This window comes from Dermacentor silvarum, unplaced genomic scaffold (assembly GCF_013339745.2).
Source record: "Dermacentor silvarum isolate Dsil-2018 unplaced genomic scaffold, BIME_Dsil_1.4 Seq278, whole genome shotgun sequence".
Lineage (NCBI taxonomy): Eukaryota > Metazoa > Arthropoda > Arachnida > Ixodida > Ixodidae > Dermacentor > Dermacentor silvarum.
The window spans coordinates 15242-30634 of record NW_023605972.1 but is presented as its reverse complement, the minus strand read 5'-3'; the positions used below and the strand labels follow the sequence as shown (position 1 = coordinate 30634).

Genomic DNA, 15393 nt, shown 5'->3' with positions numbered 1-15393 from the left:
CAGCCTCTAATATCTATCGGGTAGCAGGGCTCGGAACGAGTGATTTAGTCCGGAAATTGTGACGCGAAAATGCATTAACTCTATGGGAATCCTGACAGTGCATTTGTGAAGTCCGGAATATCCAACAAGTCTGCATCTTTGGAGTCCGAAAAATCCATCAACAACTGTAGTTTAAAAAGTAAACTACTATTTCTGTGCCATGTTTGACCAATGAATTTCATTTATACTACTTTTCTTTCGCAGTGCCTGCAGCGAAGGAGAAGCCACCAATCTATGTGGTGGGTGATGTTGGTGGCCGCATTGCCATCATGGTGGTGAGTATTTGAAGCGAATAGCTTTCTTTGGCTGCTGTGTACATTTCCTTGGGTGTGGCATCTTGCCAAAGAACGAGAGCAACACCAAAGCAGTGGCGACAGCCCTCCTTCTCTCTTGACACTTAGTCCGGCTATGGTGGCTGCGGGAAAGGAGAAGGGCTGTCAGCTTCCAAACCACCACTCAGAGACCACACCACTAACGAATCGGCTTTTACAGCCACCTATACTAACACTGCAGATGTGCTCGTTACTGACTGACTCTGTTCTCTACGGAATCACACAACAGAACAAACAAAACTGAACTAGTGGACATTGTAGGACAGAGGATGGAGCTGTATGCCTCAACACACCACGGTGGCCACATTTATTCTCGGCCACCACTGCTTGGTTCAAGCGTGGAAAAACACAGGAAAGCAGTGTGTAACTTGGAATATAGTCTCCTATGTTTGCAGCTAACCATTCAAGCATGCCAACTGGCTATGTAGAAAATCACTAAGGGATTCTTGTCGGAGAGCATTCTGGGTAACGAGGCATTTCCATATTATAGGTTGGTGATGAAGGCAGCCACAGCGTCTGCCACAGTAAGGTCTGTTCTAAACTTTTGTGGGGATACTCCTGCACCCCTTCAAAGGGATTCCACGAAAGCCTTAACGAGTATAACTTTAATTGGACGGGAAGAGGCAGGCGTGGAATCGCTAGCACTGGCTAGTTTAGTTATGATAGTTCACATGAAACAAAGTTAAGGGGGGACGCGGCTTTCGCATCGCGAAAAACAGCTAAAAAATCGATTTTCTGAAAATAAAATTTTCGGTTTCTATAACTATTATTCTATCTGATTCCGAAATATCATCGCTGAAAACCAAGTAGAAGTGCTCTAAAAAAATTGTTGTATCAGCCAAGGTGCCGAAAAATTTCGCGGAAATCGCGAAAGAACGGCGTTTTTCAAGCCACGATATTGTTGCAGGAAGAAAGCAGGCCCACGAGTGTAGAAGATGTATATTTACAAGCGAAGTATATGGCGTTCAGGCAACGGCCAAGGTCTTCGTCTTCCTCTCGTTCGCGTCACCTTCTTCTTTCCTTTCACCGTAACATCACCCTCCCGGTGGGGTTAGCTCCGTCCCGGTGCAGGTTATAGAGCGTCGCTTAATGGGGGGACATAGGGCTTGAGCCTGGCGACGTGAACAACATCGCTAATGACGTTAGGAGGCACTGAAGGCTGACCGACTGGGGCGATCTCGTATGTCACGTCGGACAGTTGTCGTAAGATCTGGTATGGACCAGAATAACGGGAAAGTAGTTTTTCCGACAAGCCGACGCGACGTGAAGGCGTCCAGAGAAGGACAAGGGAACCAGGTGAATAATGGTGGTCTCGGTGCCGAACGTCGTAGCGTCGTTTTTGAGAAGCTTGCGAGACTGTGAGGCGATGACGGGCAACCTCTCGGGCCTGGGCGGCTAAGGCAATAGCATCGCGAGCGTAACCAGTGCTGGGTGATTGTACTGCGGAAGGTAGCAACATGTCGAAAGGCAAGATGGGGTCGCGGCCATACAAAAGGTAAAATGGGGAGCATCCGGCAGTATCGTGACGAGACGAGTTGTATGCGAAAGTGATGTACGGTAAAGCGACGTCCCAGTCGCGGTGATCGTCGGAAACGTACAGGGCCAGCATTTCAGTTAGTGTGCGGTTGAGTTTTTCGGTGAGGCCGTTCGTTTGAGGGTGGTATGCGGTAGCAAGCTTGTGTTCTGTAGAACAGGAGTGGAGCAGATCATCGACGACCTTCGAGAGAAAGTAGCGGCCGCGATCCGTGAGTAACTGGCGAGGGGCCCCGTGGTGCAGGTTGACGTCCTATAGTAGGAAGTCGGCGACATCTGTAGCGCAGCTGGTTCGCATTGCTCGTGTAATGGCATATCTCGTGGCATAATCTGTCGCTACAGCAATCCATTTGTTTCCTTTCATAGAAATAGGAAAGGGGCCAAGGAGGTCGAGGCCCACACGGAAGGAGGGCTCTGTAGGGATATCAATTGGTTGAAGCGAACCAGCAGGAGGCATAGCAGGCGTCTTGCGGCGCTGACACAGGTCGCAAGAAGTGACATAACGGCGCACAGAGCGATAAATGCCGGGCCAGAAGACGCGGCGCCGCAGGCGGTCGTAAGTACGAGTGATGCCCAGATGTCCAGCAGTAGGAGCGTCGTGAAGTTGCGGGAGCACGGCCAGTCGAAGGTGCTTTGGAACGACTAGGAGGAGTTCCGGGCCATCAGGACGAACACTACGACGGTATAAAGTTCCATCGCGCAAGGTGAACATCCGCAGAGACGGGTCATTAGGCGAGGAGCTTAGGCGTTCCATAAGTGTTCGAAGAACAGGATCTTGGCGTTGCTCGTCGCCAATATGGAGAAAGCCGGAGAGGGACGGAATACTGATGTCCGAGTCTGTATCGGTATCGTCCGGTTGATCCACGGGATTGCGGGACAGGCAGTCAGCGTCTTTATGCAGGCGCCCTGACTTATACGTAATAAAAAATGTATATTCTTGGAGACGCAATGCCCAACGTGCAAGTCGTCCAGTTGGGTCCTTCAAAGAGGAGAGCCAGCAGAGGGCGTGATGGTCAGTTACGACGCAGAAGCTCCTACCGAAAAGGTACGGACGAAATTTCGCGACCGCCCACACCAGCGCGAGACATTCCCTCTCAGTGATGGAGTAATTTCCCTCGGGCGTGGAAAGAAGGCGGCTGGCGTAAGCGATGACACGGTCGTGGCCCTGTTGACGTTGAGCGAGGACAGCGCCGATGCCATAACCACTCGCGTCAGTTCGTAGTTCAGTAGGCGCAGAAGGATCAAAGTGTGACAGAATCGGGGAGGTTGTAAGCTGCTCGATCAGGGTAGAGAAGACTTGCTCCTGCAGTGGTCCCCAAGAGAAAGAGACATTTTTCTTAAGAAGGTCAGTGAGAGGGCGAGCGATGTCGGCAAATTGTTTCACAAATCGCCGGAAATAAGAGCATAAGCCCAGAAAACTACGGTCATCGTTTGTTGAACAAGGTACAGGAAAATTGCGCACGGCGTGGACTTTCTGTGGATCAGGTTGGATTCCGGCGGCGTTTACGAGATGGCCGAGCATGGTAATTTCACGGCGACCGAAATGGCACTTGGAGGAGTTTAGCTGAAGGCCAGCCCTGCGAAACACGGAGAGTATGGTCGTGAGGCGCCTCAGGTGGCTCTCAAAGTTCGACGAAAACACAATCACATCGTCGAGGTAACAGAGGCATGTAGACCACTTCAAGCCGCGCAGCAGAGTCCATCATGCGCTCGAATGTAGCTGGCGCATTGCATAATCCAAAGGGCATGACTTTAAATTGGTACAGACCGTCCGGTGTGACGAAGGCGGTTTTCTCGCGGTCCATATCGTCGACGCTAATCTGCCAATAGCCGGAGCGGAGGTCAATTGATGAAAAGTATTGGGACCCGTGAAGGCAGTCAAGAGCGTCGTCAATGCGAGGCAGGGGATAAACATCCTTCTTTGTTATCTTGTTGAGGTGACGGTAGTCAACGCAGAAGCGCCACGAGTTGTCTTTTTTCTTTACTAAGACAACCGGTGATGCCCACGGGCTACTGGAAGGTTCAATGATGTCCTTGTCCATCATCTTGTCGACCTCTTTCTGGATTATGGCCCTTTCTGTTGCGGAGACACGATATGGCTGCCTATGAATGGGGCTTGCGTCACCGGTGTTGATGCGATGCGTGACAACAGATGTCTGACCAAGTGGACGGTCGTCCAAATCAAAGATATCCCGATAAGATGACAGGAGGTGACGAAGAGCTGTTGTTTGCTCGGGAGGTAGGTCAGGGGCGATCATCTTACAAACATCGTCTGCAGGCGTCGAGCACGAAGAAATGGGTGACAAAGGTGCGTTGGTACTCAGGAAGGATTCGGAGGTCAAAGAAGAAATCTCAAATTCTTCCAAAGGAGTGACAAGTGCGACGGCAATACCGTGTGGCAGCACATGCGTCGAAAATCCAAAATTGAGGATGGGCACCCGAGCGCAGTTTACGAGGATCCGGATTATGGTGCTCGGTAGGGCAATATGGCGTGACAAAACCACGTCAGTAAGCGGTGACACGACGTACTCGCCATCAGGTACGGGAGGACAGGGCGTCAGGAGGACATTGGTAGCCGCCTGTGGAGACAGCCTTGCAAACTCAGCAGAACATAAGCGGGGTGAAGCAAAAGTTGTTGCGTCTGCGTCGGCAGGAAGCGGCAGATCCAGCTGTACAACACCTGCGGAGCAGTCAATTTGGGCAGAGTGTTTCGAAAGGAAGTCGAGGCCGAGAATTAGGTCGTGTGGACAGTGCTCAAGGACGATAAATAAAACAACGCTATAATGGCCCGCAATGGTCACACGTGCTGTGCACATTCCAAGAACAGGTGAAGTACTCCCATCGGCGACTCGCACAGTGCATGGTACGGCGGGCGTCATAACCTTTTTGAGCCTTCGGCGGAGAGCAGCGCTCATAACTGAAAGCTGCGCTTCTGTGTCAACGAGAGATGTAACAGGAATACCATCAACTATAATGTCCAGTAGGTTCCCACGTGTAGGCAGGGTCAACAGAGGATTTGTGGGCCGGGTCGGAGTTGCAGCTTCACCTCCGGGAGCTGCACCGCCTAGTTTCCCGAAGGGAAGCGACCGGTTGCAGATGGGGACGAAGAGCGGTGAACGAGAGGCGAACGGGACCGACGGCCTTGCGGAGACGGGGAGCGGCTGGATATTGGTGGAGCACTGTCGGCGTTGATGTTCCTAGACGGCGTGTAGGGCGAGAAAGTGCGATTGTCTGGTACTTGGCGGTAGTGAGTCGGAGACGACCACCGAGGAGACGACGACCAGCGGTTACGGCAATGACGGGCGATGTGTCCAATACCGGAACAATTAAAATAGATGGGTCTGTCATCCGCTGTGCGCCAGTCAGCGGGGTTGCGGCGGAGTGGCGGAAAGCTTTGCGTCTGGCAGCGAGCGGCCGGAGAAATCTGGTAGGTGTTCGTATGGCGGACCGAGCAGAGAGATGGAATGCCCAAACTCGCTATTTCCTCCCGAATGACCGCTTGTATAAGCGAGATAGCGGGCACACTTTCCCGACAGTCGGAACGAATTGGAGCCGGAGCCATGGCCTCAAGCTCCCGGCGAACGATACGCGTTATATCTTCTGATCCTGTCGGCTGAACAAATCGCGGCGGGTCTTCGCACGAAGATGTCGCGGCGGTATTGGGCAGTCTGTCGAAATGTTGAGGTACGCGGCGGCCTTTCGCTTGTTCGAAGCGCCGCCACTCCTTTATAATTGCATCCACTGTGGCACAAACCTTACACATCAGCAGATTGAAGGCGTCGTCTGCAATACCGTTTAGAATGTGACCAATCTTGTCCGCCTCGGTCATGGTGTTATCAGCCTTGCGGCAGAGAGCCAGCACATCCTGTATGTACACGACATAGGGTTCTGTGGACGTCAGAGCGCGGCATCCAAGTTCTTTTTTTGCTGCCAACTGACGACCGACAGGTCTGCCAAACAGGTCTCGCATTTTTTCTTTGCAGACATCCCAGCTTGTTAGGTCAGCTTCATGCGTATCGTACCATTACTTCGCAGTTCCTTTCAGATAAAACATCAGGTTTGCTAGCATCATTGTTGGATCCCACCTGTTGTTGTCGCACACTCGTTCGTACATCGCAAGCCAGTCCTCGACGTCGGCGTTGCCCGTGCCACAAAATGTCCCCGGGTCCCGCAGATGAGTGAAGATGACCGTTGGCGTGGACTGCTGAGGCTTTGCCGGTTGTGTCGGTTGATCTGCCATTGTGGCGGCAGGTAGATGACGTCCGCTGCGAAGTTCCGCGATTGTACCCAGCACCTTCCACCAAAATGTTGCAAGAAGAAAGCAGGCCCACGAGTGTAGAAGATGTATATTTACAAGCGAAGTATATTGCGTTCAGGCAACGGCCAGAGTCTTCGTCTTCCTCTCGTTCGCGTCACCTTCTTCTTTCCTTTCACCGTAACAATATCTCCGGAACGGCGCAGCCGAGCGCCGCCATCTTGGTCTCGATGGAAAGCGCATTTCTCCGTCTTCAAAATTTGCCGCTTCAGCTATTTCCTCCATACAGAAACGAGCACACAAAAAGCAAATGATTGAAGGTCGTGCCGGAGCCACCGATTGGCCGCGCCCGCCACGTGACTCCAGCGCGGTTCGCCATTGGTCCGGTGCTCGCTCCGTGATGGCGTCGTCTGCACCGCTTGTTGCGGTCTCCTCGCGTTCCGTAATCTCGACGAGTGTTAAAACGGGCGCTACGCGGAAATCGCAGTAGCGTGGCCGATCCCGCTTTTTGTGGACGTCTCAGACCCGCGGCTAGGCATTCCGAGCATCGGCGACGCGTACTTCGCGACCAAGTTTCGGGCACGGAATCCTCGGACACGAGACTAAGCCTTTCGCGCGTAGGCGCAACTGACTCGGCGAACAAGCACATTGCGCGCCGACTTCTCGTGTCCTTGCCTAAGCATTTCGTGCATCGGCGCCTCCGACTGCGTAACTAAGCACATCGAGCGTCGACTCGTCGAGCCCGCGGCTACGCATTTCGCACGTCGGCACGTCGGTCATCGAGTATCGACTCCTCGGACCCGCGGCTAGGCACTTTGCGCGTCGGCATTGCGAGCGTCGACTCCCCGAGCCCGCGGCTAGGCATTTCGCGCGTTGGCACCTCGGACTACGCGGCTAAGCTAATGGAGCGTCGACTCCTCGAGCCCGCGGCTAGGCATTTCGCACATCGGCACATCGCTCATAGAGTGTCGACTCCTCGGACCCGCGGCTAGGCACTTCGCGCATCGGCACCTCGAGCGTCGACTCCTCAAGGCCACGGCTAGGCATTTCGCGCGTCGGCACCTCGGACTGCGCGATTGAGCTCACCTAGCGTCCATTCGTTTGACCCGCGACCAGGCATTTCGCACATCGGCACCTCAGACCCGCGACTTAGCACATCGTGCGCCGACTCTATTATCGTATTGCCACGATATCTCGTACCAATACCTATCATACCAACCCTTCATAAAGAGAACCTCAGCATGAGCTCTGTTCACTAGGCAACTTGGGCTGGCACACACCTGGCTGCAGAAGTGAGGCATCATACAAAAGTACAGGCTGGAAAGGACCTAGCAGCTGCATTGCTGCCTATCTATCAGTGGCTCTCCTAACATCCATAGCTATTGTCAATGGAAGATGATCCAAAACGCTGCTGAGAGCCTTCATCAGTAACATGGTCGATTCTACCAAAGAAAATGCCTCACTGACTGTACTAGAGACTGCTATCAATGAGGCAGTCTGCAGGTACAACGCTAGAACTACTGTATATTTATGCCCACATAGTTCTGCACCTCACTTGGTTTGAAACCCAGGCACCATGCTCTTTGTAGAGCAGCAGTAAAGAAAGCCATACAAACATGAAAAACGCAGAATGAAGGCACAGCAGACCAGAGGCCACACGTCCAAGAAGCCCCACATCACAAAACACATCAAAGATTACAAATTTGGTGCGTTTTAGAGAACTGAAGAGAAGGTGAAACTTTGAGAGCCGTTTTCTCAAAACTGTTTTTAACACGAAAGTGTTTTATGCCGGGGTCCATCAAGACTTCACTGACGTATTTCCGTCACGGATATGACGTTCTTAAAATGTACATGAACATAATACAAAGAAAGAAACCAGAAGAAAAAGTTCCACAAACATGCAAAATTTGGAAATCGAACCCACGACCTCTCGGTCCGCGACGATAGATCGCCGCGCGTTTAACCCATTGCGCCACAAACGCATTTGCAGAGAGCTACACAGACGCGCCTTATATATCTAACACTCCTCCGTGTACCCGCGCTCTTGCTCGGGGCGGTGCCGCCGCCTACGAGCAGAAAAGAGAAGTACTGCATTATGACACTAACGCGCACCGACAGTGAACGCTTCGGTGGTCTCAGCACTACGACGCCTCGATGCCAGCATTCGAAGGGACGCTGGCATCAAGAAGCACTACCAACGCCACCTAGGTGGCGTTCACCGTACTCAGCACAGCGGAGCGTGGCCTCCGCAATTAGCTCTGAAAATGTTCTCTGAAAGTTGATCGCGGAGGCTGCAATTACGACGCGCTGTACGCGCTGATTTGACTCGGTGACGATTCAGTTACGTGCTTTGTCTTGCGCGTTGTATTAGTGTGTCAGTTACGTGCTTCGTCTTTCGCGTTGTGCTAGCGTGTGCAGCGTAGTGCAGCTTCCATATGCACGACGGTTGCTCATGGTCATCGACGTTGGTAGTCGTGATGGAGGAGACGTGCCACCAGGCGTCAGCGTGGGTGCATCAACGCCTAAGGGCGCTTTAGCCACAAAACACCAATGGACATTATATATCAATGTGCAATAAACATTACACTACTTCTGTGAAGACACGTTTCACTTTCGTGTTCTATACCGATTCCTATATAAGAGGGATCAACCACATTTTTTCGCCTTTCTGCTCAGCTTCTGGAGCTGATTTCTTCATTACCGTTTACCCTATTTTGATTCTGTTTTTTTTGTCACGTTCCTTGGACTACAGTGCAGGTCGAGACAGTCTCGCATTTTTATCTTGACTTTTTATAAACTTATGGTGTGGCTATTCGTTCACCCCGAAAGTGTGCTTGGTGCGAAGGTAACTTGAAAAATGACTATCTAAAAAATTTGTGTTCCGAAAAAAGCAAAAGTAATACTGTCACGACCTAAAGCATGTATTGAGCTATGCAGTCAATACTCAACGAGCCTTCCATCATGTTTTTTAAGCTCCCCAGGCCCTCCAGGAAGTTCAAGAGAGAAAACTTCTGCTCAATAAAATGTTCTCAAGGTATCACTCTCAAACTTTTATGGAAATATCAGGAAGACATTCTAAACATTTGTGCCAATTTTAATCAAAATGCATGAAGAAATCAGGAAGTTGATTTTCAAAGCCATGTCCCCCCTAAAAGCCTGTCCTTGCTTGCCTAAAGTGCCGCTGCACCTTGACATTTTCACCCAGGATGACATGGTGGATGACGTGCAGTCCTTCGTGGTGGCTGCCGTAGTGTTGAATGAGCGTGGTGCCTACAAGATCTATGTGCTGGCCACCCACGTACTCCTCTCCAGCGATGCTCCGCAGCTCATCGAAAACTCTCCAATCGATGAGGTCAGTCGGTCGTGTCATGGGTCTACTCAACCAGTTGCAAATAACTTTTGCGAAAATATGAAAATTGGTCAAAGTTTCATGAAAGGAATAGTTTTCATTCTACCCACGAGTAGCACGAAAAGCTACAAAGGAAGCTCATGCTAATGCCTCAGAAAGAAATTGTTCCAGCTTTCAGCTGGTCAACAATTATACATTTTTGACAGTACAGAGCAATCCCACTCATTGGCGGTGTGCGCCCTCCTGTGCAGGTGGTGGTGACCAACACGGTTCCGCACGAAGTGCAGAAGATGCAGTGCCACAAGATCAAGACGGTGGACATTAGCGTGCCTGTCCGAGGCCATCCGGCGCATCCACCACAAGGGGTCCATGTCCTACCTCTTCCGAAACGTCACGCTCGAGGACTGAGCACACCTGGGAGTTTGGTTTTCAGATGGTGGGCTCTGTGCAAAAGCCTTGTTCTCAAGCAATTCCTTCCCAGCGTTCCTTTGTTTTTCTCACTGTTCCTACAGTTTGGCAAGCGCGGAGGGCTGCAAATGTGCAACTCAATAGAGGAAAAGTTGCACCGGCGTCCTACCGAAACAGTGGCAGAATCCTCATTAAGTCCACTTCCCCTATTCATTCAGCCTTGGTGGGACAGATGGAGATTCTTTAATTATTCGTCAGCCGTTGTGGCTCTCTTGCTGCGGTGTCATGCTGGTTTTCCCAGCTGCAGCATTCTTCTAATGGGGGTAAAATGCACAAATGCTATTCTATTGTATGTCCCAGCCAGCTGTCCGGGTCTTCGAATGATGATCCACGAAAGGTCCTCGACTCACTAGGATGTTGCAGCACGATTGCTGATGCCCGCACTGTAGCTCTCATTGTCGCCGTTGATTTGGCCACGTGCTTCTTTGTCATTTTGTATAGGAGTCTTTACTCTGGCAGCAGTTATTGTAACCTCTAGCTAGCTCGTTGGTTCGTGGTGACATTGGTATTGTCTTCGTGTCTTTGACTTGCATTCGGTGTCTGGTGCACAACGGGAATCACCTCCACCAGACACCACATTGTAGTGAGAGGGAAGCACAGAACTGCCAAAAGTGACAGTTAACTGTTTGTGGGGCGAACTTGTGCATAACACAAAAAAAGAATAGACACAATACACAAACCACGGCAATAGCGGTGAGCACAGTCGTCAGTGGGTGAAATGTGGTCTTTCAGTCAAGTGCACTGGCTATTAATACATGACTCGTCGTACATTCCAGCATAATTGCTGGTGCTCGCATATGCTCGAGAATGAACAGCACCATTTGCATTGTATGCACAATCTGATAAGATGACACTCTTTCACTATAGAATCAGCAACAACATTCTGGAACATTGTGGATACATGTAGGCACATCTTGCACTGAGGAGTAACATCGTAATAGTGATTAGACGGACAATCAGTACTTGTTCTGTATAGCGAGGTTGAAGCTGGAAGGGATAATGACAACTGTAAGCTGTGGGATCTTCTGGGTTCTTATCCTTCATACTATTGCAATTAAAATAATAATTTGCTTATCGAATGAATAATTGTATATATCTCTGCCTGCAGCTACTGTGCACGCTTTTCAGGTGATATACCAGGTGCAGAAGACTTCATCACTCGCATTGGGTGCATTCAACGGATTATCTCCTGGTTGAAAAGGACCGCCGTTTGTAAAGCCCAGCTTCAACAGTACAAGAAGCAGCCATTTTTGAATTTTTATGCCTTATTTCTTTCGTTACATTTATTCTATTTGTCAAAATTACGTTCGATTTTTGATAGGCAGTGCTTCCTGACGATGTAAATGCCGTCTTCACCTATGTTCAGCTGTGAAATGTGCACAGCACTTTCGTCGCAGAAGAACTAGAGGTTTTTTGATCTCAAGATGCATTGCTTGTCGAAGCGGTATTGCATCATGTGCCGTGATGAAAAATGTCACGAAAGCACTATGTGGATGCTGATGATTGGCTCAAAGTGGCCAAATTATTTGCGAGTGGGAAACCACGCTTCCTCCTATTTTACTTATTTTGAAAGTTGCATCAGTTCAGTGCTTCACACATATATAAATGATTTAACTTACTGTTTACCACCTCTTAAAAGCACTTCGATTTCTTGTTTCACATATTCTTGGGACTATCTTTAACCAATGCAGTTGCTGTGTTCTTCAGCTGCTGTCCGAACTGCGTAAAGGTTTTTGACGGTAGCAATTCGACACAGATGGTTTCTCGCACTTTTCTTAAACCTGATGAACAGTTAACGGGTATGGGCACACTTTCAGGATATCTAAATATTTTCTTCTGCAAGAGGTTGTTCGAACTTCAGATGTCACTTGCATTGTGTATTAACCCATGCATTTTTTAGTGTCAGTACTTGCTTTGTCTGTGAAACTTGTGTTCAAAAGCTGTTTAAGTTGGGCCAGTTGGTACATATTCGTAATTGGAATGGTGGAAGCAACGTGAAATAATGCAGACAGAGGGCCAGAGAAACCAAGACAAGCGCGGCACTAACAACTGAAGTTCATTGAAGCAAAATGTTATAAATATTCGAAAATGTATAATACCACAGAGTGCACTGTGCAAACTGTTTGAGGCTGGATGGGGTTCTTATGATTTCTCATTTCCACAGAGTTTGCACAGTGTGCTCTTCTATAAACTTTAATTGTTAGTGCAGCGCTTTTGTTTCTCTTTCCGTCTGTCAGTTTTTTTGCACCGCTTTCAGCATTCCAACCATGAAACTTGTGTTTGCATCACATTCAGGGCCAGGTTGCAATGCATTGTGGGCACTTAGGAAAATAATAACTGCGCTAAAACGAGACACTAGAACGAAGTGGACAGGACGATCGCAGACTAACAACTGGTTTATTGGAAAAGTACACCACCCTTTTTGAAACAAACTTTCCTCAAAGCAATCTTTCCAGCAAAGAGCGCGATTTCATTTTTAGTAGATAGAAGTCTTGGAACCTGTCATGTTTGTCATTGCGCATGCACCTAGTTTGTTTCAAAAAGGGTGGTGTACTTTTCCAATAAACCAGTTGTTAGTCTGCGATCGTCCTGTCCACTTCGTTCTCGTGTCTCGTTTTAGCGCAGTTATAATTTTCCTAAATGTCTTACCAACTAGCCCCCCATCAAACGCTTCTCGAGTTCATTGTGGGCACGCCAAGTTATTTCATGATTTGTGCCTATTTATATAAGTCTATCACTATCGAAGACAATGTAATTCCAAAAGCATGCAATTCATTTGAGTGTCAAGTTTTCTGCACAACATCGAGGTAAAAAAAACTATCCACAACCTTTGCATTTTATGTGTTGCCACGCTTTTATGTACCAGAAATACGAAGTGTGGGGTTTAGATATTGTGCCCAATTTTGTGTTTTTGGAAGTAAGGCATTCGAGTTTTGCCTGCTTTGCAATGTGCTATTTTCGGCGAGTTCTTTTTCTGTTGTCCATGTTTAGCACTCTACTTGAGTGCCGAGGTCATTCTTGAGCACACCATATTTTGAGAAAACTTATATACATCACTTGTAAAATGTTGTTTTTGTTCTAAGAACCTGGTCAACTGATGTGGTACTATATTATTCTATAAACACACAGCCAAACAATTGAGCTGTCAGAATTTGGTCAACATGGGGAAAGTTTTGATTAGGTCGCATTCTTTGAGCTGAGATGCTGCAATGCTGCAGAAGCGTGTGTTTTGAACTCGAACGATGTGAGGCCAGTATGTTTTTTACTGGGCTTGTGCACGGCATTAGTGTTATCATTTTTGGTATTGATGCATAGCCGAGTGTGTGTAGACATTGTAGTCAATATTTTTGGGACTTTTTTTTTAGAACTATGTTTCCAAGGATGTCCAACCTTACATTTTGGGGTGTGGGAAAGCACTTGTAAGCAGCTGGCAGCTGTCTTGTGAATAAATGAATACTACTTTGTTAATTGCCTTCATTTCCTTTGCAATGACTCGCTGACATAAAAGGGACCATAAAACAGTTTGAAGTTGTGCATGAATGGTTTTATTTAATAGATGTTTTTAATAATATTGAGGGCCAATTTTAAGGGTACTGTGCAAATCCCATAATTTGTCTGTATAAAAATGTGCCGTCCTTAATGCCCGAAAAGATGCTCCCCTTTGCATACTTCATCCCTCCACTTTTTGTCACAACTTTGTTTCGATGTTGATGCTATGTGCAATACTTAAAATTCAAAGAACAATGCACAAGTATTCTGAATTAGTATATTCTTGCAAAGTAATTTCTTCACCTGCAAAGGAAGGAGTATTGATGTGCGAATATTCAAGATTTTGAATACGAATTGAATAGTCTGCTATTTGATTCGGGAATTCACATTTTGAAGTAGTTAAATATACAGTTAACCTCGATATAACGAAGTGTGACTTTTCCCAACAAGTCTAGCACGCCATGTATTCAGAACCTCAATATAGCTGTGTTCATAGGCGCCGACTATGGGGGGTGGGGCGTTCCGGGGGAAGGCTCTGCCCCCCCCCCCCCCCGAAATCATGAAATGTCAGTACCAGAGTCCTGTTACCCAAACCTTTTCTGGTTTCTTATGAGTTGCCTCTACATTTTCCCTTAAAATGTTATTGTGGCTAAAAACTAACTGCATCATTGTTGACGAGGACGTGCACGGCTTTTATTCCTAATTTCGCTTTATTTATGAAAATCCTGGCAATAGGAAAACAAGCCTATTAGAAGCACCAACGGCGGCTCCCTCATCCGTATTTTTTCACTTCAACATGGTATTTTAATTTCTAGTGTGAACGCCACGCACAGACACATTATATTTCAATGTGTACACAGGAAAAAATTCATGATATTTTGAAAGAGAAAGAGGTAGCCAACTAACAATTATTTCTACTGATATGGATAGCCTATGTCTAGAGAATCAATATGTTGCTGTATGTTCAACTCGCTTTGCACACTTTTTTGATACTTAAAAAGACCTGCAGACTTCAGTGACCCCTTCGGCAATCTTTTATCAACGGTGTGTGACATACACGAGAATGATATGTGTCTCAGCATTGCTTCTCTTTCCAGTAGGTGATGCTAGCGACTCATGAAAAATTAAACTTATAATAATTTACAACATTTATTGAGGATGGAAACATCGCAACGTGCATGCAGAGGCCATAAATATATATAATAACGTAGTAACCAAAGTGAGGCCAAGCCGGATTCACTCGAAATCAGAATCAATAGCAGTCATGCACAGCAGAGCTTCTACTAGGACTCGGAAAAAAAAGGCTGCAGTTTTGCCGGAAAGGCGAAGCAGTATTAATGATAGCGAAGCATAACACAATTACACGAAAGAGATTCTTCCCGTATAAATCCGTGTAAGAGCCGCACCCCCAACTTGAAAGCAAATATTTAAAAAAAAATCAAACTTAGAAGCAATTGCGTTCAGCGCAATTCCGATCGCGCTCCACTGCGAATTTTCCCGCGCAGCGTACTTCCGCACGTTGCAACTATATAAAAAAAAAGGTTGGTTATAACTTAAGAAGACATGAGAGGCGCCCCGCCCTGACCACTGAAGCGCAGCATCCACCGCGACTAAAAAAATAGTCCCGCTGACGCGACTCGGCCCAGCTCGAAGCGCGGGCTGCCATGTCCTCCGTCGGTGGGGTCACCGGCTGCCCAGCTCATGACGTCAGTCTAGAGTAGAGATGGGCAAAACCGCTCACTTCAGTGAGCGGCTCGGAACGGCTCAGCTCACTGAAATGAACCGGTTCATTTGAACGGCTCACCAGTTCACTTAAACGTGTCACCGGTGTTATGCATATTCTATGGTTATTTGGCTTTGAAAAAAAAAACGATATATGCATAATTGAATAACCGTGTTATTGGTATTTTCGCTCTGTTTCGAGATTA

At 48.0% G+C, this 15393-nt stretch overlaps 1 protein-coding gene across 1 annotated transcript; it reads left to right on the top strand.

Moving 5' to 3' along the window:
• Nucleotides 1-200: 200 nt before the first annotated feature.
• LOC119434850 (phosphoribosyl pyrophosphate synthase-associated protein 1-like) lies at nucleotides 201-9942 on the top strand (the record flags this gene model as incomplete). The annotated part of the gene is given in 4 exon segments (XM_037701902.2): nucleotides 201-314; nucleotides 9365-9511; nucleotides 9760-9836; nucleotides 9838-9942. Coding segments are annotated over 4 exon segments (417 nt in total), but the record flags the coding sequence as incomplete, so codon positions are not given.
• Between the last annotated feature and the right edge of the window lie 5451 nt (nucleotides 9943-15393).